This window comes from Sorex fumeus, unplaced genomic scaffold (genome assembly GCF_029834395.1).
Source record: "Sorex fumeus unplaced genomic scaffold, SorFum_2.1 ptg000094l, whole genome shotgun sequence".
In the NCBI taxonomy this organism is placed as follows: Eukaryota; Metazoa; Chordata; class Mammalia; order Eulipotyphla; family Soricidae; genus Sorex; species Sorex fumeus.
The window spans coordinates 19,708,220-19,734,535 of NW_026606151.1; the positions used below are offsets into that span (position 1 = coordinate 19,708,220).

At 40.0% G+C, this 26,316-nt stretch overlaps 1 protein-coding gene across 13 annotated transcripts; it reads left to right on the forward strand.

Annotated features, from left to right (window-relative positions):
• Nucleotides 1–348: 348 nt before the first annotated feature.
• Nucleotides 349–26,106, forward strand: LOC130040469 (E3 ubiquitin-protein ligase TRIM38-like). Of its 13 annotated transcripts, none has more exons than XM_056132551.1 (10): nt 349–462; nt 564–674; nt 1,179–1,467; nt 3,687–3,836; nt 4,678–5,207; nt 12,944–13,039; nt 15,927–16,157; nt 19,132–19,154; nt 19,255–19,367; nt 22,357–26,106. In XM_056132551.1, the coding sequence occupies exons 5-10, from the start codon at nt 4,800–4,802 to the stop codon at nt 22,611–22,613; spliced, it is 1,128 nt and encodes a 375-aa protein (XP_055988526.1). In that variant the 5' UTR covers nt 349–462; nt 564–674; nt 1,179–1,467; nt 3,687–3,836; nt 4,678–4,799; the 3' UTR covers nt 22,614–26,106. The 13 variants fall into 13 exon arrangements, with proteins under 13 accessions (XP_055988526.1, XP_055988528.1, XP_055988535.1 ...); XM_056132553.1 differs by having other exon boundaries at nt 4,682–5,207; XM_056132560.1 differs by having other exon boundaries at nt 1,179–1,354; nt 3,602–3,836.
• The last annotated feature ends 210 nt before the right edge of the window (nt 26,107–26,316 follow it).

Here is a 26,316-nt window from a genome sequence, read left to right on the forward strand (position 1 = left end):
ATAAGCCGGCCAGGAAAACTCCTGGATTCCCCTGGGCCTTTGTGGCAAAAAGTGCCAAGATCTGAAGTCAGAGTCTGGGAGCTGAGCTGTGGTTCCTGTTTAGATTCATACTGAGGACACAGAACAGTTTCCAGGTTATGACTTGTCCTCCCTCTTACTGCTCAAGAGGGTCTTCAAGTACCTGTCCCCTAACTTGAGGGCTAGCTCAGTAGGAAACACACTGGCAACATCTTTCTTTCATTTCCTGCCCCTACCCTACATGGCTCCGCCCCCCCCCCCACATACATGGCTCCGCCCCTCCACCCCCCACCCCCCACTGGTTTCGTTTCTGCTTTTAATCCAGTGGGAGTGAACTTCCTTGCCAGACCTGAGTGAATCTCAGCTACAGAGGAGACATCAGAGCAGTAGCTTGTGCTGACTGCTGTGTGGAGAAGGGACTGACAGTCCAGGCTGCATTTTTCTGTGTGTGTGTGTGTGTGTGTGTGTGTGTGTGTGTGTGTGTGTGGTGGGTCAGGGTTGAACTTTGCTTTCTTGTTCTCTTCACCTTTTGCTTTCACTTTCAGGTGACTCGATTTTTCCTACCAGGGATATGAGGCCCATGAAGGCCCCATAGTCACCCCTCAGGGCTCAGAGGACAGGAGAGTTTTCTCCCCAGAGGATAGCATCCCTCAGAGGTAAGTCATAGGCCTTTGATGAAAGTTTCTACAGGAGACTCTCCTGTCTCCAAGGGAAGAGCCCTATGATTAGAGAGAAACTGGCTTTCTAGTAACTTCAGTTGAATCCTGCTTTTCATCTTAGTACTGTGTGTTGGAGGTAAATTTTGTTATTATGCTTTATCCTTCCTTTACTCCCCTCCTCTCCAACTCTCCACAGTGGGATTGGGGCACATGCCCAGATCCAAAAGCAGCTGCAGCCTTGGGAGTGGGACATAGTTGAGCTCCTGACCCAGCTCCCCTGTGAGGTCCTCCCTTGTGGACTCTGGGGGACCAGCAGCCAGTGTAAGTAACCACAGACTAGGCCATTCCCATTGCTCCACACCTCACTACATCCTGGAGCTGCCAACATTCTCTCTTCTGGTCACCCTGAACCTCTGGAGGACACTGAGTCACCTTCAGGAGCTCTGCTCGCAGCCAGACCACCCGTTCTCCTGGCTGCTCTTTGAATTCTTGTTCCCTCAGGTCAGGAAGGGTAACCTGAAAGGACTCACTATCCCTCTGCTTGCCTTGCTGACTGGTTCATTCTGGGGGAGCTCAGATGACCATCTCTGTCCTCTACATAAAGAACATCAAAAGGACTTGACTCTTCCAACCACCGACATGCGGTCACTAATCTGATCTGCAGCCCCGGTGAGAGAGTAAGTGCAGCCAGTGACCAAACCGGTGAGTCCTCCCCCAGGACTGCCCAGTGAAGGGGAAAGGAAGAGTCGCAATTGATCTACAATGAGAGGCTTCCAGTGGGGAGATCAAGGTAAAACTGAAATAGGATGTTCCTTCAGTACAAAACAACAACAACAACAAAAAGAAATTGATGTATTCACTCTGTGCTATTAACTTCTATAATGAAACAATTTCAAGTATTCCTAATAGCTTTTGTTAACAGGACTTTTCACATTTTTTATTAGAATTCATATTTTGAAAAGTACATTTTCATGTAAAAAATCTTTTTTATCTTGTTTGACTTAACTGATGACAGGACCTGATCAAATGAGGTTAAGGAGAAGCAATATTATAACTAGAAAATGCCACATTGTGGCTCAAAAATTCCTCATCAAATAGCCAAAGCAATCCTAGGGGGAAAAAAATAGAGTGCTTCGCTTTCCGCAATTTCATCCATTTCTATTAAGCTTTATTAGTTAAAAGTGTGGTGCTGGAATAATAACAGACTCTCAGTCTCAGATCAATTGAATAGAAATTAGAATCCAGAGAGAGATCATCAGACATATGGAAAATTAATCTTCAATAAATAAAGAAAAACAAGAAGTGGAGTAAGGAACACATCTTCAACAAGTGGTGATGGAAAAACTAGTCAATTACAGTCAAAATAATAACAATAAAAATAAAAATAAGTATACACTTTCCTAACACCATGCACATAATTCAAAACAAAACTGATTAAAGACCTCTATCTCTGACCCATATTCATAAGTTATATTGAGAAAAATAGGTAAAACTGTGTACTACTTTGAAACTAGACTTCACTTTAAGAATCCAATGCCAACGGCAAAGTAAACAGAAGTAAAGATAAACAAATGCAATTACGTCAAACTCAGAACTTCTGTACCTCAAAAGAAACGATGGCCAGAATAAAAAGATACCCTGCCCTTCATCAGAGTGTGCATGGTCCTCTACATGGGTTCAGGGTTTCTCTCCTCTACACGAAGCCTTATATTCTCCATTAGAGTGAGAGATGAGAAAAAGGGGTTCTGGAAGGACAGTAAGGCTAAAGAGTCAGCTCTGTGACTTGGTCTGGCTTGCCGTCATGGAGACCAAGATGATAAGACTCCCATAGCTTCAGTTGGAATGGAAGGGTGGGAGCTTGCAGCTGTCTTGGTCAAGAGCAAGGTGGAAGGGTCTGGACAGTCCCCTTTGGTGTCAGTATGGTCCCTTGTCCAGTTGCCCATCTTGTCACTCTCCTTTGTGAGATCGAAGGCTTCTTGGGGCATTCAGGACACTCTCACTTCCAGCAATCAAGTTTGCCACAATGAAAGCAGAAAGTTTTGGGTGGAGAGGACTTCCGGGCACTCCTGTGGAGCTGGCCAGGCTTAAGAGTGGTCAGAAGCTGGGAGTACCTTTAGTCTTCTTTACTTTGATCTTTTGTCTCTCTTGTGACCCCTTTCTGTCATCTTTGCTTATCCTGGTAATAATAATGAGAGGAAATTGCTCTAATTTGGAGACAGTAAGTTTCTGACTCTTCTGGTATTTTTTCCCTCAATCTCTAGTTGGTTTATGGAAGAGGCAAGAATTCTGAGACTATTAGTGTATTGGAGGGTGAAAAATATTAGTCTATAAGGTATCTCTGCCTCCTCCTTAGATCATTTACAAAAGAAATAGGATGGCTGGATGGTATTGTAATAAATGGAACATCCCTTTGACCAAATCTCCTCATTCTTTAAATTATATTTGGGTTAAACCTTCTCACAGAGAAAAACAGTACCAACTATCCTATCTCTCCCATCCCCAGATTTTTCTTTTATGCATTACTTAGAATGCTTTTATTCTCAAAAACAATTCCACTAAAACTTGTTCAGGACAACAGACACAGTCTTAGTCATTTAAAAAAAAAAACTTGCAGGGTTGGCATGTGAGTTAGGCTAAGTTATCTTCACTCCAGAAGATATTCTCTATGAGTCTAAAGAGATAGTTCTTATAGTTAGACAAAGATGCTTTAACATGTAACTTTAGTTTAAAAAGCACCATTAGTGATTGAGATATTACTGTCATGTCAAAAAAGCATTTGTTTCGTACCTCATCCTGCCTCTATTTCCTCCCCACAAACAGTCAACATTGAAAATAGAGAAAAGATCCTCCCAAAGTTGTAACTATCTATATGGATGAAGGACAAAGTCCTGTGTTTCCTATTGATACCCGTGTTTCCATGTTAGGTACTCACTGGTGGACACCAAGGGACATAATGCCAGGATCCACAGAAGCCTGTCATTCCTATCTGTTCTCACTGCTGACTTCCAGGTTTCTTCCATGACGATGGGCTCTAGTCATTCTGATCTTCCGGGAGACCAGGTTGTCCTGAAGAAGTGACAGTCACCTCTCTGTTTCTCAAGAACTCTGCTCTGAAGATAACCCCTTCTCCTCCCACCTCTTTCAATTCTCTGTCTTCAGGTCAGAGAGGCTTATGGGAAGGGCACACAGCTTCTTTAGGGTGTCAGTTGACCTTATTATCATTTGGAGCCTGGGTCTTTTTACCCATACTTTTTTATCATTATTTGCCGTGGAAGTAAGTAGCAAGAACTGTGAACTAATGATCCAGTGCAGACATTTTTTTTTTATGAATCCTATAAACTCTACCTAATTGCAATATCAGTTACAAGGAAATAAAGTAGTAGTGATGAGCTACCTTTTCACAGAATGGGAGTCTCACGCTCATTCCATGAGTTTCTCTTTCTTGCTCCATCCTTTCTGAGGGAGCCTGTCTTTTTCTCACTCTCACTGAGTCCCATGTCCAAAATATTTCTAGAAATGAAATGGAATCTTTGATCTGGTCTCATTTCACCACAGACTCAAGCAAATAATAAACAACTGAAATTCAATAATAGCAGTTAGATTCAAGGAATTAACATTAAATTTTATTTTATTTTATTTTAATTATACTCAGGGCTATAGTGATAGCACAGCAGGTAGGGTGTTTGCCTTGCCCACAGCTGACCCAAGTTCTATTCCTCCGTCCCTCTCGGAGAGCGCAGCAAGCTATGGAGAGTATCCTGCCTGCACGGCAGAGCCTAGCAAGTTCCCCATGGCATAGTTGATATGCTAAAAACAGAAACAAGTCTCAAAATGGAGACGTTACTGGTGCCTGCTTGAGCAAATCAATGAACAACAAGACAACAGTGCTACAGTGCTTAATTATACTAAGTTTAATGGACCAAGTGTGATTGTGCCACAGTCATTCACAACACAGCTCCATAAAATAAATCTTCTCAATCCCAATCCATATCTCTCTCAGACAGATTTCAAGCTCAGAGGAGTCCCATAAACTCTGGTGGAGTGCATTTCTCAGACACTAGAAATTTCTGACTGCTTCATCCCTGCCTCTTGATCCAATATTGCAGCATTTCCAGGAAAACCATGGCCTCAGCTACATTTATCAAGAAGTTGAGGGTGGAAGCTACCTGCCCCATCTGCCTGAAGCTGATGACTGAGCCTGTGAGCATTGACTGTGGGCACAGCTACTGCTGTGTATGCATAAAGGTTCTTACTCAGAATCAAAGCTCTGAAACATCATCTCCGGGAACATTTAATTGTCCCAAGTGTCGGAAACCTTTTCAAAGTGGTAGTCTCCGGCCCAACAAGCAGCTGAAAGGTATTATCGAAATCTTTAAGGAAATGAATCAGAACATGTGTAATGAACACGGAGAGCAGTTCCATCTGTTCTGTGAAAATGATGGTCAGCTCATCTGCTGGTGCTGTGAGCGGTCACCACAGCACAAAGGACACGGCACTGCTCCTGTTGAAGTTGCATGCCAAGTTTACAGGGTGAGTGTGGGGTCCAGAAAGCCTCCGAATAACCTCATCTGCAGTTGCTCTGGAATCTGTTTTATTTATTTGACAGAAATTATTTTCACTGTAGTATATGCTTCAGATGTGCTCTCTCACTTGCTGCAAAAGTGACTTGTCACAACATCCACACTAAAAAATGCTGAACTCCATCTGCCTCTATCCACTGATCAACTCCACCATCTAACTCCTCAAGGCATTTTTTGGTGCCTGTTAGCAATCTGTATGTCTTTTGTAGAGTAATCTGTATTTTAGGGTCAGAGAGATAGTACAGAAAGGAAGGTATCATTTTTCCTTACTCCAGTTCAAATCCCAGATATGTCACATGGTTCCCCAAGCACCACCAGAAGTGTGAACCAGGAGAATGCTCTGAACACTTATAAGTGGTGTCTGCAACAGTAGCAAAAGGGAGTAATCTGCCTTCACTTCTGTCCTTTTCAATGTTCTTCTTGGCAATGGTACTTGGTGTACTTTATGATTTTTTTTTACAAATCTTGCTTATTAACATCTTGTTAGATATGGAGGTATGATAGTTTCTCCTTGTATGTTTTTGTTTCACTGACATTTTCTTTACCTTGGAGAAGTTTCTCTTTGATTCCACATACTCTCAAGTAATTTTTGCTTGTTTTTGTTTCCCTAGTTATTGAAATCAACTCTTCAAAGTTAATGTTGAAGCCGTGTTTGAATATTTTTATGTACTTTCCTCTTTGTGTTTTATGGCTTTAAGTTTTTAGTAAATTTTCAGGTAATTTTTGTATATGGTGTTAGGAGCAGTCATTTCTGGGTTTTGTAAATGGATATCTAATTTCCCCATCACTATTTGTTGAAGAGACTTTCCTCTCTCCATTATATATGCCAGTATTATTGCTTATCACAATTGACCGTATTGTATGGCTTTATTTCTGGGTTCTTGGTTTTATTCCATTTATATGAGTGTATGTGTCTGTGCATATTTTTTCTAATATTGTGTAATCTTAATGATCTTAGCCTTATAATATTGTTTTAGTTGGGAACAAGTATTTCCTATGTATCTTTCCTCAGAACTCCTTTGGCTATTTAGGGTATTTTGTGATTCTTACAAATTTTAGTTAATTTTTTTGGTGTCTTTGACACAGCTACTATAACTTTTATAGGTATTGTATAGAATCTTTGAATTACTTTGAGTAAGGTGGCCAGTTTAACAATGTTAATTTTTCCTATAGATATATAGTAACATCTTTATATTTTTACCTCCTCTTATTTCTTAGATCAATGTATTAATAGACCTTACACAGGTCCTTGACCTCTTTTATTATGTTTATTCCTTGTTTCCATCTTTCTAAAGTACTTGATTTTGTGGCCACACCTGGTAACGCTCAGGGTTACTCCTGGCTTTTACATTCAGAATTACTCTTGATGGTTCTCAGAGAACCTTACAGGATATCAGAAATCAAATTCAGAGCAGCTGTGTAGGGGATGAGCACCCTACCAGCCCTAATTCCTTCAGGTGCAAAAGAAGTTTTTTTAAAGCTTCTCACAATACTGGTTTCAAAGCTATAAATTCCCTAAGTTGTTGTCTATCCATGAAGCTCTTATAGTTCGTTCAAATATGTGTGATAATCTAAGTGGATAAAGCAATCTTGGGTAAGTATTCATTTCACTGAGGTTTTGTACTATGTCCCTCCATTCTCTTCTGTCTCGTAGTCACGTTTCAAACATCGGTTGTAAGTCTTAAGGGCTTTCGATTCTACATAAGTTGCTTTTTTGATCTTGTTGATTTCAATATTCTGTCTCTAATTGTGGATTTTATCATTTTGAGGATCTAGTTTTCCTTGTTGAGAATATTTTCTTATCCATTGCCATTCTGGAGGATGTGATGGATCCATCAGGAGGTCGGAGGGCAGTCATCTTGGTCTTGTACTTGGCGAAGGACAGGCGGGCGTTACGAATACTTTTCCTGGCTTCTGCTGCATCTACCAGTACTTCTGCTCTTCTCTCTTTGAGGTCTTCCTTGATTGCATCTCTGCACTGCTTTGCATGCTCGGATGTTAGCTGGCAGTTGCCTGAGGCATGCGCCAAACCACGCTGGCGAATTAGCTCAAGAGTTTTCGAAGATTGGAGATTTTTTGTGGCTATCTCTCTCTTGGCGTTCCTCGCACATTCATGGAGGTGCTGAACCAGTTGATCGTATTCCTCGTCAATGTTGTCAACAATGGCATCTTCCCATGTTGCCGCAATAGTACCAAAGAGTTCCCAGTTGGTGGTCGTTCAGGGAGTTCTCTTTTTGAACTTTGCAGCCCTTTCTCCCTGCTCTGTGAAGTAGAATTTTGCACGAAGGAGACAGTGGTCCGATCCCGTTCGGAATTTTGGGACAACAGTGACATCGGTCAGGTAAAACCGTCGATTGAATATGATGTGGTCTATTTTGTTGTGGAATCGTCCACCGGGAGACTCCCATGTCCATCGTTTAGATTCTGCCTTCTGGAACTGTGAGTTACCATGGATGGTCTTGGTCGACATGATGAACTCAGACAGTCTCTCACCCTGTTCGTTCCATTCTAGGCCATGGGTCCCAATGTGAAGTTCTTCAGCTGATATTCTCGGTCCTATCTTGGCATTAAAATCACCCACAATGATTTTGTAGAAGGTGTGGTCTTCTTTATAGAACTTCTCCAGATCCATGTAGAACTTCTCAATTTCTCCTTCATCATAATTGGATCTTGGTGTGTAGACAACGAAGATAGAAACTGCAGGCAGTGAGCCGCATCTATTCAAATGTAAACGTCCGATTTGGGTTGTTAGGCATTCGAATGAATCAATGCTCTTGGCCAAGTTTGTGTTGACAAGGACACCGACGCCTCCGACACCTCTTTTATCGCATGTTCCGAGGAATAATTCTTCTCCAGTGTCGAAAACAGCATGGTGAGATTCATGCCTTCTTGTCTTGGTCAGACCAATGATGTCGTACTTGATCATTCGCGCTTGTACCATCAGGTCCTCGATGGATGCATCTGATGCTAGTGTACGTGCATTGAAAGTACAGACGATCATTTTTGTCTTCTTTCGTTGTGGCATCCTTGGTCGGCCTTGAGATTTTGTCGGCCTCTCCTTTCTCATCCTTCTCAGTGCTGCCATGAAGCCTTCAGGGTCAGGTGAATGAGACCAGTTGTAGTTACTGGTTTTGGCATATCAAATACACAACAAATAGCTTGCCAGGCTCTTCCATGTGGGCGGAATACTCTCGTTAGCTTGCCAGTCTTTCTGAGAGGGATAGAGGCTTTTGGGGCGACCTCTGATCACCCTTGTAGGTGTTACCATATTTGAACCCTATCAAATATGGTGCGACTATTCCGGAAGATGGGTATTTAGTGTCTTATGATGTGTCATAAGCGAAGCGGCCGCGCGGGTCCGGAAAGCGTCCTGGAGTGTGGCGACGGCTGGGTAGTGGAGGTAGTCCATGACTTCTACTCAAATCTCTTCGATAGCCATGTCCACTTGCCGACATACCAAATTCCACAGGATGGATATGTCGTTCCCAACGTCCTCCCTTCTGAAATCCGACACGCCATTTCGTTGGTAAAGAAACAAACAGCACCCGGCCCAGACAAGGTCAGACCTGAACACCTGAAAAACCTGCCGTCAGTACTCACCAATACACTGGCTCGGCTGTTCACTCGCTACCTGTCTGAATGCAAGGTTCCATCCCAATGGAAAACCAGCAGGACCGTACTACTGTTCAAGATGGGAGACATCCATGACATTGACAACTATCACCCGATCTGCCTATTGTCTGTCATCTACAAGTTGTTCACTCGAGTCATCCTAAATAGGATTGGCAGAACACTAGATGAAGGACAACCATGCGAACAAGCCGGGTTCCGCAAAGGATTCAGCACCATCGACCATATCCACATGATAACCAAGCTCATTGAGGTTTCTCGGGAGTTCAAGATGCGCTCTGTTTAACATTCATTGATTTAAAGAAGGCCTTTGATTCTGTTGAGACGGAAGCGGTCATTGAAGCCCTAGCCAGTCAGGGAATTCAAGCCCAATACATCAGGATGCTCCGTGAGCTGTATTGTGGATTCACTACCAGGATCTCACCATTCTACAAAGAAGTGATCGTTGATGTCAAGAGAGGGGTGCAGCAGGGTAATACCATTTCACCGAAACTCTTCAGTGCCACCCTCGAGAACATCATGCGACAACTGGAATGGGAAGGAATGGGAGTGAAGATAGATGGTCGGCAACTACACCACCTCCGCTTTGCTGATGACATTGTTTTAATAACACCAAACATCAGCCAAGCGGCACAAATGCTGGCTGACTTTGACCATGAGTGTGGAAAGGCAGGACTACAGCTGAATCTTACGAAGACAATGTTCATGAGAAACAGCCTCGTTCCTGATGCCCCATTCGTTCTCAACGGAACGACCATCTCCGAATGCAACAGCTATGTGTACCTAGGTCGAGAAGTCAACATGACAAATGACCTGGCACCCGAGCTGCGTAGAAGGAAGAAAGCGGCTTGGAACGCCTTCAAGAATGTTGAAGAAATAGCTAAGAGGACAAAGAACCTCCATCTCCGGGCACATCTCTTTGATTCCACTGTTCTTCCTGCATTAACATATGCCTCAGAGACCTGGGCCCTACGCAAACAAGATGAGAACGCTATTCAGGTCTCCCAAAGAAGAATAGAAAGAGCTATGCTTGGAATATCATGTTTCACTCGAATGAGAGAAAGAATCTGGAGTTCTGACATCCGTCGACGATCAAGAATCAGGGACGCTGTCTCTTTTGCCAAGGTGTCAAAAATCAGATGGGCTGGTCACGTAATGAGATTTAAAGAGGACCACTGGACTAGAGCTGTTACTGACTGGATTCCACGGGATGTCAAAAGACTGCGTGGCCGCCCACCTACCAGATGGTCAGACTTCTTCGTCAAGATCATGAATGATCGGTTTGAGGCTCTTCATGTTGCCAGAGCAAACAGATGCCATGGGCTACACTAGCATGCGACAGGGACAAATGGAGATCTTACTGGTGCCCGTTCGAGCAAATCGATGACTAACGTGAAATTAAGTGATTAAGTGATTAAGTGAGAATATTTTCATAGGGAACCTTCAGGCCTCTTGGATTTCAGTGCCTGTATTCCTCTACTCTAAGAAATTCCTATTAATGATTTCTTTACCTAATGTTTATTCATAAAATTTCCTTTTCTATTCTTCAGCAACTATGATGATTCATATATTCTTCCACAGCGGTAGGGCGCTTGCCTTGCACTCAGCCAACATGACCAACTCGAGTTCGATTCCTCCGCTCTTCTCGGAGTGCCCGGCAAGCTGCCGAGAGCATCTCGCCCACATGGCAGAGCATGGCAAGCTACCTGTGATGTATTTGATATGCCAAACACAGTAACAACAAGTCTCATGATGGAGACGTTACTGGGCCCGCTCGAGCAAAGTGATGAACAACGGGAGGACCATGACTGTGACCATATTCATCCTATAGTGCCCTGGTGTAATGTTTACTTCCTTTTAACACTCAACAGGATTGTTTAGTAGCAGTTTCCTCCATCTCATCTTGAAGCTCCTTGATCTTATACTCAGCTGCATAATTTGGCTGCTATCAGCTTCTGTTATGGCTTTTTGCTTTTAATGTAACTTACCCTGCTCTTCATTTTGCCATTTCTGATTGGAGCTTTCTCATCTTGACTCTTAGACTTCTTGGGCTTTGCTGCATACCTCTGCCACATATTCTTTGAGCTCATTAAACATCTTTATCATGGTGGCACTGGCAAAAAGTCACTGAGGATTTAGAGAGCTGGTTGTTGTTGTTTGTGCCTTCAAGGGTATTATTTCCACTCAGTGAACTGGGCAGGCCTTTACCATTGGTTTTCTAATGTTCTGGGGGAGTCTTTGTAGATAGATACCCTGGAAGGTGCTGAGGTATTAGGCTGGGGATTGCTCTCTTCTCTGCCTCTCATCACTGAATGACCTGAATTATAATTATGAGCAGTGTGTGATTTGCTGTGTATGTCTTTTGTGCAGTTACATAGGTGGCATGTGCTCTAGAAGCTGGGTGTGAGCCTGCTAATATAGCCCAGGTCAGGTGTAGAGGCTATTGGGACCTAGCCGGAAAGGAGGGTTCTGCCTCCCTTCCCAGAGTGGGTCCAGCGATGGCAGCCTGAGTCTGGTCTCAACTGCAATGGTGTCAATGCAAACAAAGTTCAGGTGCTGTCTAATAGCGTTTCTATCCTGCTTTTTAAAGCACTTTTTTTCATAAAAGAATATTGAATCTCATCATTTGTTTTCTTTCTCTCAATTGAAATATAGTTGTATGAATCTTATCTTTCTGTTGCTGTGATATAGTTTTTTTTTACTTTCTTATTCTCTCAATTGAAATGTAGTTGTATGAATCTCATCTTTTTTTTCATATGTTGAACAGCTAACAAGTACATGATATATGATCCTAACAGTGTACTGTATTGCATTTTTTGGCATAGATATTTTTGACAATTTTTAGGTCTATGTTCAATGCTGGTGATTTATTTTATCTTTAGGTTTTCTTCTTGACTTATTTTCATATTAGAGTAGTGTTGTACTCAGAAACTGTGCATTCAAGTTCATCATTTCCTTGACTTTATTGGTATAATTTCAAAGGGTATTCAGATATCTTTGAATCTTTTATAGATCTCACTGTTGAAAGTTCTAGTAATGGAATTTCCTTTGGAATGAGAATTTTTTTTTTTCCATTTTTGGAGTGCATTCTAAAAGGACCCCCTCCTGAATAAATAGCAGTACTCCTCCATTTAAAAAATAAAAGGACCCCCTCCCAATTACACGCAAGCTAATACTATATACCTGGATCATTCTAGGCACTCAGGGTACTGTCTCAACCTTGTTAGAAGATGATGAGGTATGCAAACTAATAATTGAAGTCTGCCTGTATCCTTCATGTGGTAGAAAAGTCATTAGAGGTCGGAGTGTCCTATACTCAGGACTGATGACAAGGACACAGAAAACAAGGCTTGCTTGGCACCATGCCTAGGCCAGAGGGTGTGTAGAAAGAAAGATAATTGAAGACACAGGAGTAAAATTTAGGCCTTAAACCATGATCACGGTTGAGAGGATGAATCATACCTCAGAGGAGGACTGGGAATGGAATGTTTTTTATTGGTTAATAAGGACCAATTTTGACATGAGAAGATTATTCTGTTTCAATATAAACTAGAGCCATCAGTTTCTGAAGTTCACATAACTTCCACATGTATAGGGTGGGGTCATAGTTAAAGATGTAGAGGAGTTGTTAACTATTTAGAAATAAAAGCCTGTGAATGAAGTCTGGTGAGAGATTTAGATTAACATATTTTCAAAGGCACATATGATGATTGCTTTGACTGTGGTGGGAGAAAGAAGTGGGCATTGTCCTGCTGCCTCTTTCCTTAGTCTAATATGGGATTGAAGAATATATTGTTCCCTTGGACAATTTACTTAATCCCATGCAAAGAATTGATTTCTATAACAGGAACAATGGTAAACATCTTACCAGCTTTGCAGTTTGCCACGGAGATCAACTGTGTTATTGGACTCATAATTGTCCACATGCTTTCTCTCAGCATCTAAAGGCTCAACAAATACTCAATGTTATTCTAATTATCTGAAAGCCTATGATTTATGGTATATGCTGTGAAGACTTTTCCAACTGAATAAACTAACACCCATTTTTTCCCACAGGAAAAGCTCCAGAGAGCAGTCACAAAACTGAAAAGCACAGAATCTAAATATATGCAGCTGAAGCTAGATACAACTCGGAAAATAAGTAGTTGGGAGGTGAGAGTTTGAAGCTTCTTGTGGTCAAACTACATGCCATCATCTTGTCTAAGAGTAGGTTGTGCTTGGTGAAAGCACTATAACAGTACATTATTCAATAAATGGTCCAGATTGTTAAAAGTAATGTAGAAAGCATCACTTCCCTTTACTCCTTTGGTTATATGTGTCTATTAAATTTTTGCTTCAAATTCTTCAACCTTGTGATAGTAATAATTTAGAATTCCCAATATCTGAGTTTACGAAGTAGAAATATTGTAGTCTACTTGAAAGATCCTTGACAGGATTCAAATTCTCAAACTTTGAATATACCTACCTGTTTTGAAGCCTCAACTGCATCATTTTGATGCATTTACCACAGGGCAGCATCTAACACTCAAGCTTTCCAGCTTCAGAGACCCACTGTTTGTGGACACTTAGAAAGAGATTCATTCTGATGAGATGCAATGAACTCAATTTAATGAGGCTGTTAATGTGGAGAACCAGAACTACCATAAGAACATACAAAAGACAACTACAGTGTATGGGTCTCTGGTTCAGTAAATAACCAGACTCCCTATGAATGAAAAGAGATTTGTTTACAAATATATTGATATAGTACATTAGTCTGGAATATCATTGCACTGACCAGTGAGTCATTTTGGCTTTTTCATGGTGTCTTAAACCTCAGTCCTCACTCTTTATGTGCAAATCTCAAATATGATCTCTCAAAAGACAGCCCTTTGCTTTCATATCTGGGATCTTGATTGGTGGGAAGATCATCACAATCAAAAGTAAATAAATAAACACCTTTCACGAACACATGACTTGAAGCTAAGCCTATTTCCCACTTAAAAATAAAAATTTTGCTCGTTTTTGCCCAAAAGCAGATGACTGGTTAAAGAAACTTTGGTACATTTACACAATGGAGTACTATGTAGCTATTAGAAAAGATGAAGTTATGAAATTTACATTCAAGTGGTACTACATGGAAAGTATCATGTTAAGCGAAATGAGTCAGAAAGAGCGGGATAGAAACAGAAAGATTGCATTCATCTGGGGAACATAAAGCAACAAAAAGGGAGACTAACACCCAGGAATGGCTGAGATTAGTACCAGTAATTTTGCTCCATGACTTGAAGGCCAGCCACATGTGCTAGGTGAAAAGGAAGCTCAGATAGAGAAGAAAGCACCAAATAAAGGGTGTTGTGAGAACCCTCCCAGGGTGGGAGAAGCATGCTAAAAGTAGTCTATAGACCAAACATGATTGCCACTCAATGCCTCTCTTGCAAAACACAGTACCCAAAAGAGGAGAGAGAGAACAAGGGGGAATACCCTGCCACTGAGGCAGGGTGGGACGGGGGGGGGGGGGGGATGCTGGAACCCGTGGTGGTGGATGATGGGCACTGGTGGAGGGATGGGTATAACTAAAACCCAAGCACAAAATTTGTAAGTCTATAACTGTACCTCATGGTGTTTCACTAATAAAAAAAAGAAAAAAATATTATCCTAAGTATTTTCTTATCCTAGGATAGGAAAATACTATCCTAACAAAAGATCGCATTTCATTTTGTTCTAGCTACATAAAAATTTAAGAATAGGGAAATATAAATTTAAAGAATATAGATTGGTAGTTCCCTAATATACCAACCCTTACAGGAGCTGCTGGTTAACGGATGAAGCTGAGAGAAACTGGGGATAACTATTAAGGAGGAGGTAATTTTTAGAGAAAAGAAAACATACCAAAATTTTTATTGTGAGGACCACACATAAAAAACTAGTGCATTACAAATGTATAATGATATATTTTGAATTGTATCAAAATAAATTGAATAAACTTTTATTTTATGTGTTTAAAAAATTTTACTCATTTATTAATTTCATAAACATTGTAATACTTTCTGAAATGGAAAGTTAAAATGAATATTAAAGTTTAGTCCCCACCCCTACCAGATAAAATCTGTGTCCTATAGATCATTTTGTTTTAGAAATTTTCACACATTAAGGTGGTGAGTTGAATCCAGGGTTGATATTTCTAGTATTTATGATTAGAATCTGCCAACTGGGCCTCTCCCTGGTGAGACTCATGAACTCGCTAGGGTGGTCATCCTTACTCCAGTTGTGATGTCTCAGCTGGAAACTTCAATAAGGTTCAAGAAGAAACTTCAGGGGTTTCTTGAACCAAAAGTTTATCTGAAACACAGGAACACATGTTTATTTCAAAATAAAAATTCATATTTATTTTTATAACTCATATTTCATTTACTTTGGCCAAGCTCTATTCTGCACTTTATTCATACTACCTATACCAGCTTCTTGGTGTACAGAAGAAATTTTACCAGAAAATTAGATCTAATTCTGATGACCTTATCTACCTGTGAATTTCTTCTTCCCAGGCATAACTAGTGAAGGAAACATGGATAACTCTTCAGGCTACATCACCCTAACTGAGGAAATTTGTGTGTGTATGAGTGTCTGCATGCATGTGTCTAAGCATAACATAAAATCACCATATTACCCTTTAGAGTGGACAGCTCTGTAACAGTGTTTGTACATATGCTTGTGCATCCATTGCCTTTATCCACCTGCAAAACTTGTTCATCATCCAAACTAAACCTCTCTTCCTATTCCTAATTTTTCTTCCTCCTGTTTTCTAGTATTCACTGTCTCTATGAATATGACTTATTTCATAAAAGCAGATTTTTATAATATTGGCTTTCTGCTTCTGAGTTACTTGTTTTGCTCACTGTCTTGCTGATTGATCCATGTTGCACTCTGCATCAAATATTCCTTATTTATTTCCACTGAATAAGTTTCAGCTGCTTCTGTGTGTGACTCATATTGGATATGAATCTATCCATTAATGAACATTTGGGTGTACTCACTTTCTGAGCACTTTTTTACCTTATAGGAGAAAATAAAGCATGAGAAAGAAAGAATCAATTCTGAATTTAAACAACTTCACAGTTTCATGCACCTGGCAGAGGAGTATTATATGCATAGTCTAGAGAAAGAAAAAGAACAGAAGCTCATCAGACTGAAGAACAATGTAGCCCATCTGGACAACAAAGTAGAAGAACTCAAGAACAACATCCTGGAACTGGACAAGAAATGTCAGGACTCAGCGCAGACTTTGCTGCAGGTGAGTCTGAGCACTTGTAGGAAACAGAGATGTCTTATTCCCATGCTACTGAGAACAGAGGGTAAGAAATATGGAAGATTCACGAGGTCTACTTCCTCAGTTCAGACTCCTCCTTTTAACTCACTGTGTGCAGCGCGACACCCTGTAGTTCTACTAAGATGAATGAACTGTTGAATTTCAATTTTCTTATTTTGAGTAGTATCTCATTGTATGTGTACCACAATTTCTTTATCCACAATGTGTTATTGGGGTATTTGGAATGATTCTAATTCTTGGCCAATGTAAATAGTACTATAATAAACACAGAGAAAGCAAATACCTTTGAAAATTAATGTAAATTTATGTAGTTGTGGTCTTGAAATGATCCTCAGAACAGGAAACTCTAGATTTTATGAGAGCTCAATTCTTATTTTTGGTGGTCTCCTATGATATTGTGATTCTATGTACTCTTTTCATATCAAGGCAACTGTGTATTTATAAAAGATGCCATTGTTTCTCTGCTTTCCCCCATTTTATATTTTCATTATCTACTGTTTCCGAGTAGGATCTCTTTGCTTTTTAAACAAGACCCTGTAGTGGTTTTAATAAATTGGTTAAATGGTAATGAATTTCTTTAGTTTTAGTTTTGTTTTCTTTAATGCTTTCAAGTTTAAATGATGACAAATGATAGAGTATTCTTATTGGGATGTTTGTTTCATTCAAATTGTTCCTTGTGTCAAACAATACTAATCAAGAGTTTTCATTTGAATCTTTTGGTGGTTCTTTGTATACAAGTTTCATTTGTATCTTGGTGCTCTTGCAATCCTATTTCTATGTTTTGCTTTTATCATTTTAATTACAGCATGTCTTAGAGTTCTTTGATCTGGGTTACTTTTATTTAGAACACCTTAGTTCTATTAGAACTATTAATATATTGGATCTGGATGTGGGAGTCAGTACTCAGAATGGGGTAGTTATCAGCCACAATTTCATTTCTTTTTCTATTTTTTCAGTGATGCAAGGTAGTTTTTATTCAAACTTACAGGAGCGATAGCACAGTGGGTAGGGCATTTGCCTTGCACACAGCCAACATGGCCAACCCGAGTTCGATTCCTCCGCCCCTCTCGGAGAGCCCGGCAAGCTACCGAGAGTATTCGATATGCCAGACACAGTAACAACAAAGTCTCCAATGGAGACGTTACTGGGCCCGCTCGAGCAAATCGACGAATAATGGGAGAACAGTGACATACTGGAAAGATATGAGAGCACAGAAAGAGGATACATCTGTTCAAGAAAGAACATAGAAGCAAAGAATATACAGAGACAAGTGAGATATGTGTTCAAAGTGTTCAACGGAGAACATGGCCTTGATGAGCAAGAGATAGCTATAATTGTTTGAAACACTTGTTCCCCATTCTCACTTTCCTTTTCTTCAGCGACTACTTTTTTGTTTTTGTTGTTTGTTTTGGGGCCACAATTGGCACTCAATCCTTGCTTCTGTCTGTGTTCTCAGGGATCACTCCTGGGGTGCCAGGGATCAAACCAGTGTAGGTGATGTGCAAGGCAAACATCCTACCCACTCTACTATCACTCCAGCTTCATCAAGGCCTCCTTGAATTTGATTGCTGTTCCTCTTATAATTAGCCCATAATGCTCTCATATACCTTTCATATTTTTTTCTTCTACTTAATTGATAGCTTTCTAAATCTTATTTTCTTATTTGATTTGTTCTTTGACATCTGTCACCCAGTTGCTGGAACCTCCAAAGAAGTTTTAAATTTATTTAAGTTCAGATACTCCCTGACTAATACTTTGTTTTGCTTTGTTGATTACCTTTTCTATTGCTTTCCTTAATTCATTCAACCTTATGATTTTTACTTTGAAGTTCTCAACTCAGAAAATGAGCAAAAATTCTCTTGGTTGCTTGGGAACTTTTTAGATGTTCACCCATTAATTTGCATTTACTTCTTTTTAGATGTTTACCCATTAATTTGGATTTACTTCTTCCTCTTCTTTATTGTGTCTCCTGAGCTGTGAGAGTTCTAGTTTTGTGCATTTACGGTAGCAAATATAAGGCTCGATTATATCCACCATTACCACAGAGAACCTGTGGGGCTAAGTTTGTGCTGCAACCAGTCACTACCAAGACTTTGCCGTACTCAGCAGCACTGTCCCTTGAGCTTCATAGTTTGAGTGACTCACCATGCCCCTGCTCTCAGTCCTTCAGTGTAGGCACTAGTGCACATCAGAACCATAAACCATACTTCCTTATTTCTTGCACCAAATGTGCTCTGTATCAGAATCTCTGCATCAGATGCACTATGTGTGTGTGGGTGGGGTAGGGGAGTAGGAGACTGGGGGTGGAGATATGGAGAGAGTGGGGTTCTCAGGGGTGTAGTATGGTCTTTGTAGTCATCTCAGACAGGCAACTGAGCTGCCTTAACCACATCTCCATACTCACTGTTTTATTCCCCTGGCCCTGACAAAAAAACTCAGCTTCCTTCATCATGTGGTGCCTGTTATCAGTACCTAAGCATTTCAGTCACTGGGACTCTGGATGGACTCAGGACTTTATGTAAGCAGTGTCCAATATGAACTCACTCTAAGGAAATCACATCATTGAAAGGAAGTGGTACCCTGGGCATCGTTCTGAGCACTTTCCCAATAGCCATAGGTTGGTGTGTTTTCAGACAGCACAATATCAGTGAGGAAATCAGAGAGGTTGATAAACAAGTAGTCATGTGCATCCCCAAGGGGCTCAGGATGGAATCATCTTATTAGAAACCCATCAATGTCTATGGTTAGGGGTTCAGTGGTGTGCCTCAACACAAATGAATTTACCCTGTATGTGTGAGGCCTTGGCTCCATTCCCACCCATGGGGTCACTTTCCTTTCTTTCCTGGAAGGAGTGTTTATAGAGAACTTCCCTGCATATACTATGCTTTATGAAGGTCAGATGTTCCTGCACTCACCTTTGTTCATGTTTTCTCTACAGGGTATAAAAGACACCCTGAGCAGGTGAGTGTCCATAGAAACAGTGTGGGCCATGGAGGGGCATGGACATAGACACATGGATGGAAGGAGCCACTGAAGAAACCTGTTTTTGCTGTTATTCTAGGGTCTCAGCTATCAATCTAGAAACACCAGAGGATGTTTCTTTGGAACTGCATACTGTGCGCAGTGTCTCTGAGCTTCACTTAAGTGTGAGAAAAATTTTTAAGCGCCACCAAGGTATGTTGATTTAAGAATCCCTTGTTAATATTTTATTTAACTCTCAGTGTAATGCAGTAAAGGTAGGTGATTGTTATGCAATGGAGTGCAAGTGATGTAAGGACCTTGACCTAGTAACACATTTTACTAATACCAAAGCTGAGCTCTCTTTTTCTATAATTCTCTTTAATAATTATTTTCTATCTTTCTGTAATCTCTTATAAAACCCAATATTCAAGGAAAGACAAAGTTTTTTTAAAATGCTTTTCTCTAAGATCAAACCAAGCATCAGAGAGAAAGCTCAATGGGCCGAGTGCATGCTTCATGTTCAGAATATAGAGGTAGTCCCATCACTGAAGCTCCTATTCATGGTACCCTAGGGCCTTGTACTGATCAACTGGCCCAGGTGGCCTGGAATGACTCGGCCCCTGCACCTGTTTGGCAGTCCCTCCCCCAAAATTCTGTCTTAGCAGGTGTGCATTTTTGCATGTATGAGTGTTATTCAATTTTACGGATGTTCATAATATGTTTGAAAAATCTTTCTATTTCTAATATTTAAAAGGTTTGAATTACTCTCTCAATGATTTGTCTTTAAAAACCTTGTATTAGCATCAAAAAAAGAAGTATATATGGTATACAATTTGTATTGTTTTTTTTAAAATAATTATATGTATTTATTTGAGTTTTTAAAAAATAAATTCTGAAGTCACACCTGACTTTCTTTGCCTTTTGCTTTTCCTTGGCTTTATATTCAATGATCACTTCTGGCAGTGCTCAGTGAACTATATGTGATACAGGGAATCTAACCTGGGACAGCCCAGTTTGAGGCAAGCATCTTAATCACTATTGTATCTTTCTGGCTCTATTTAATACTTTTTTTTTAACTTTCTTCACATTGACACTTTGGATTTTTCACAATAGTTTAAGTAATAGCAACTGAAACCCAACTTATTTCTGAGTCAGACTTATGATAAGAATTGGTTGGAGAGAATCTTTACAATTAAGGGATTACTTATAAAGATGAGAAGTAGGATAGAGAACAAGGCGTAGTCAGTCCTGCACCCAAGGCAGGAGCGGGTAGACAACCATCATTGTCCTGGGCCTCAAGTGGCAGGTAGAGGATGCTGTAGGGGTGGGAGAGTGTGACAGGGGAGAGGAATGCAGAGCCTGCCAGTCAGCATGGGAGGGCCATGTGTCCTTCACACTGCTACTCAGTTGCTTTGTGCCCCAGGGCCTTCTCCTCTGCTTCCTGTTAGCTGAAATAAGCAGAGATAGGGAAGAGAGCACTGGTGATGCGTCCACAGCGGTCAGTCTTTCAGGGAGAGAACCAAGTGGGAAAAGTGGGTAAAGAAAAACAGGGATTTGAGGAACACTGAGAACATCCAGCACAAGAAGTATTTTGCATAGCGGATTTAAGTAACCTGGAAAAAAAGTCCAACACCCTGTGCTTAGCCTGGTAACCCAGTGAGTGGTTGACTCTTTTTTGAGTGGTTACAAGAGTGGTTAACATCCTTGTGCTCAGAGCCATAATACACCTGCTTTGATGTTTGTCTTGTACCCGGCAATCCTTGGTTCGATCACCTGGTCCTTTGAGTACCATCAGAAGTAATGCTGAGTTAGAGCCAGGAGTCACTCCTGAGCATTGCCGGGTATGGCCCCCAAAAAACATAATAGAAAATATTCTATTGATACATTTAACTTTAAATTTTTGATTTTACAGTCAAAGTCACACTTAAATTTATCATATATTTTACTATTTTATTCAAGGATGATTTTATAGCTTTCATGTATATTGACCCTAGGTTTATTAAATTTTGATAATTTCTATAAATTCCTTTTATCTAACTTAAGAAATTACAGTAAGCTCTAATACCTATGGAGCTCAATAATTTTGTGACCTGGGAGAATTCTAGGTCTTTAATCACAATCTATGAATTTAGTTCTTTTTTTTAACTTTTCTAATATAAAATTTGTAGTTTTTAGTTAGAGATGGAATTGTCTTATTTCTGTTTCAATATTCCACGATTTCTCAAGAGAAAAATGGGTCTTAGAAATGACAGAACCCATGTAAATTCTGATTGGTTCTATTCCTAGGTTTTTTAAACTAGAGATAAGGATGATGGTTATATTATTACTAGAAATTCTCAGATACTTCCCATTAATGAGACATTTTAATAACAATTATTTAGTTCACTCAGTCTTCCTCAACAGTTTCTAGTGACTCACATAGAGATTACACAGATTTTGAAAACTGAAACTCAACATGACTCTTAGACAATAAGAACAGAACTTTGGTTTGAATATAGGTTAGCTTTATTTTATAAAATACTCTAAATATTAACACATGTTAGGAAGAACACTGACAGTGGTGGTGGGTTTGGAGTTAAGCACTGAATGCCAAAAGCTGTTATGCTTAGCTCAATAAACTGCAATGAATAAAGAAAAAGGTTTTTTTCCTTTAAGAAGCAAGTGTGTGGGCCATACTGTGTAGACTATTTGCCTTGCACGTGGCCAACCCAGTTTTGACCTTAGGAATCCCATCTGACCCCCAAGCACAACCAGGAGTCTTTCCTGAGTGCAGAACCAGTAATAACTCCTAAGTGTCATCGGACATGACCCAAAAAAGCAAAAATAAATAAATAAAAAGAAAAAGAAGAAAAAGCAAGTCTGGTGGAGAAGAGACAGGGATAGAACACCCATAATTTGGTTCCCCAATCCCACCTTGAGTGACCCCTAAGTGTAGAGCCAGGACTAAGCCTCAGTACCGCTGAACATGGCCTCCAAACAAAAAATAAACATACAGAGTAACTCTTTTGAAGCTAGACCATAGTACAATGATAAAGTGCTTGCCTGGCACACCACCAAATCCAAAGCATCCCAAAGAGTACACTGCCAGCAATTATTCCTAAGCACAGTAGTAAGCCCTGGCTCTGCCTTGTGTGGCCTCTGCTCAAAAAAAAAATTAAAAAATCAAATTCAGTCTTTTGTCTTTTTTTCTCTTTTTTTGCAGTCAATGTGTCTTCAGATCCAGATACTATTAATCAAAAGATATTCATTGGTGATCCTGTCCGCCCCTGCGACATCCTCCAGCACCACACCCAGTCTGCAACCTGTCCCAGACCACAACGCACTGAAGATAGAAGTTATTCACAGACACATGCAGAGAACCAAATCAAACACCTGGAAGTTAAACAACTCAATGTTGAACAACGAGTGGGTCAGGAAGGAAGTCAAGGAAGAAATGAAAAAATATCTGGAAACCAATGAGAATGAAGACACGAGCTACCCAAACCTTCAGGACGCAGCTAAAGCTGTGATAAGGGGAAAATTTATAGATCTGCAAGCATTCATCAGGAAGAAAGAAAGGGCCCACATAAATAACATAACTTCACAGCTCAAGATCTTAGGAAAGAACCAGCAAAAGGAGCCCAAACAAGGCAGAAGGAAAGAAAGAACAAAAGCGGAAATTAATGACACGGAAACCCAAAAAAAACGATCCGAAAGATCAATGAAACCAAGAGCTGGTTCTTGGAGAAAATTAACAAGATTGATAAACCACTAGCAAGACTCACAAAGAAAGAGAGAGAGAGAGAACCATAATAAGCCGAATCAGAAATGAAAGTGGGGACATCACAACAGAAACCAAAAAAACGCAAAAGATCATCAGAGTCTACTTTGGAAGTCTGTGTGCCAGGAAACAAGAGAACCTAGAAGAAATTGGATAAATTCCTGGATTCCTATAATCTCTCAAACTTGAACCAAGAAGATATATTCAGGAATACCTGAATATATCTATAAATAGCAAAAAATTGAAACTGTAATAAAAAGTATTCCCCAAAACAAAAGCCCAGGTCCAGTTGGATTCACTAGCAAATTTTTACAAACATTTAAAAAGGACCTATTGCAAGTTCTTCTCAAGCTTTTCCAGGAAATTGAAGAAACAGAAACTCTTTGATACAGTTTCTAAGAGGCACATATATCCTTAATACCAAAAGAAACCAAAAGAAGCAAAGACACCACAAAAAGAGAAAACTACAGAAAGATATTCCTGATGAACACGGATGCAAAGATCCTTAACAAAATATTAGCAAATAGAATCCAACAACTCATCAAACAGTTCGTAAAACATGACCAAGTGGGATTCACCCCAGGGATGCAAAGATGGTTTAATATTCGGAAATCAATCAACATAATACATCATATCAACAAAAGAAAAGATAAAACCATTTGATCATATCAATAGATGTAGAAAAAGCATTTGACAAGATTCAGCCCAGTTTATGATGAAATCTCTCACCAAAATGGGTTGTGAAGGTTCTTTCCTCAATATAGTCACAGCCATCTACCATAAACCTACCACAAGTATTATCCTCAATGGGGAAAAACGAAGAGACTTCCCTCTAAGATCAGGGACAAGACAAGGATGCCCACTCTCACCACCTCTGTTAAATATAGTACTAGAAGTACTTGCAATAGCGATTAGGCAATAAAAATATATTAAGGGTATCAGATAGAAAAAGAAGAAATCAAGCGCTCACCATTCGCAGATGATATGACACTATGACCCTTAAAGCCTCTACCTAGAAACTCCTAGAAACAACAGACTTTCATAGTAAAGTCACAGGCTATAAAATCAATATACAAAAGTTCATGGCTTTCTTATATGCAAACAATGAGAGAGAGAGATGTATGTGATATGAAAAAAGCAATTTCGTTTACAATTATGCCTCAGAAAATCAAGTAACTCGAGATCTGCTTAACTAAAAATGTAAAGGACCTGTACAAAGAAAACTACAAAATGCTACTTCATGAAATAAAAGAGGACACAAGAAAATGGAAACATATCCCCTGCTCATAGATTGGGAAGAATTAACATTGCCAAAATGGCAGTAGGCCCCAAAGCATTATATAGATTCAATGAGATCCCTATAAGGATACCCATGAAATTCTTCAAATAAATGGATGTAACACTCCTGAAGTTCATATGGAACAACAAATCCCCATGAATAACTAAAGCAATTCTTGGGAAAAAGAAGATGGGAGGTATCACCTTCACCAACCTCAAAATCTACTACAAAGTGGTAATAATTAAAACAACATGGTACTGGAACAAAGTCAGAGTCGCAGACCAATGAAACAGGGTTGAATATCCTTACACACACCCTCAAATATATGATCATATAATCTTTGATAATGGAGCAAGAAATGTGAAGTGGAACATGGAAAACCTCTTTAACAAATGGTGCTGGCAAAACTGGACAGCTACATGCAAAAAACTGGGCTAAAACTCTATATAACACCGTACACAAAAGTCAGATAAAAATGGATTAAAGACCACAACATCAGACAAGATTCCATCAGGTACACTGAAGACAAGGTTGGCAAAACCCTCAACGATATTAAAGCTAAAGGTATCGTCAAAGATGACAAGCCAATCACCAAGCAAGTGGAAACAGAGATAAACAAATGGGACTATCTTGAACTGAAATGCTTCTGTACCTCAAAAGATAGAGTGTATACAAGAAGACAGAGACAGTATACAGAATGGGAAAGGATATTCACTCATCAGATAAGGGTTGATATCAAGGAAATACAAAGCACGGATTGAATTCTACAAAAAGAAAGCATCCAACCCCATCAGAAAATGGGGTGACGAAATGAACAGAAATTTTCTCAAAGAAGAAATCTGAATGGCCAAAAGACACATGAAAAAATGCTCTTCATTACTAATCATCAGGGAGATGCATATAAAAATGACAATGAGATATCATCTCACACCATAGGGACAGGCCCACATCCAAGAAACAAAAGCAATCATTGTTGGAGCGGACGTGGGGAGAAAGGGATTCTCCTTCACAGCTGGTGAGAATGCCGACTGGTTCAGCCCTTTTGGAAAACAGTTTTGGACACTTCTCAAATAATTGAAATTGATCTCCTGTTTGATCCAGCAATACCACTTCTGGGAATATATTCTGGAGATGCAAAAAGTATAGAAGAAATGACATCTGCACTTATATGTTTATTGCACCACTGTTTGCAATAGCCAGAATCTGGAGAAAACTTGAGTGCCTATAAGCAGATGACTGGTTAAAGAAACTTTGGTACATCTACACAATGGAAGTGTATGCAGCTCTTAGAAAAGATAAAGTCATGAAATTTGCATATAGTGGATCAACATGGAAAGTATCATGTTAAGTGAAATGAGTCAGAAAGAGAGGGCCAGACATAGAAATATTGGACTCATTTGAGGAATATGAAGTAACAGATTAGGAGACTAACACCCAAGAATAGTAAAGATAATTATTAGGATTACTCCACAGCTTAGTAGCTGGCCTCACATGCTGGTGAAAAAGGCATCTCAGATAGAGAAGAGACCACCAAGTAAAGGGTGCTGGGAGGGCCCTCTCAGGGTGGGAGATATGTGCTGAAAGTAGACTTAATGGCCACTTAATACCTCTATTGCAAACCGCAACACCCAAGAGAGAGAGAGAGAGAGAGAGAGAGAGAGAGAGAGAGAGAGAGAACAAAAGAGAATACCCTGCCATGCCACAGAGGTGGGGTGGGTTGGAGTGGACGGGATGGGAGTGATGGGAGGGATGCTGGGACCATTGGTGTTGGAGAATGGGCACTAGTGGAGGGATGAGAACTCGATCATTGTATAACTGAAACGCAAGTATGTAAGTTTGTTGGTTTGTAACTGTACCTCATGGTGATTCACGAATAAAAAATAAAAATGTATATATATATAAATAAAATAAAATAAAGACTAAAAAATTATTAATTCACTTTGATAAATAGAGAAGTACAATTTTCCCAAAACACTTAATAGAAAGAATCTCAAACTTGTGGAAGATGTAATGACATAATCTGCATGCTGGGCCATGAGCGCTTCACCTCAGGAAGACATTACTTTGAGGTGGAGATGGGAGTAGGAGCAGAGGGGGCTATAGGTGTTTGTCTGGAAAATGTG

Bases quoted from the DNA above. Each gene is read 5' to 3' on its own strand.
- LOC130040469 (XM_056132551.1), top strand. From the start codon at position 4,800: ATGGCCTCAGCTACATTTATCAAGAAGTTGAGGGTGGAAGCTACCTGC. The intron at 16,158-19,131 runs GTGAGTCTGAGC...TTTTCTCTACAG, and splicing joins CAGCGCAGACTTTGCTGCAG to GGTATAAAAGACACCCTGAG. The intron at 19,368-22,356 runs GTATGTTGATTT...CTTTTTTTGCAG, and splicing joins AATTTTTAAGCGCCACCAAG to TCAATGTGTCTTCAGATCCA.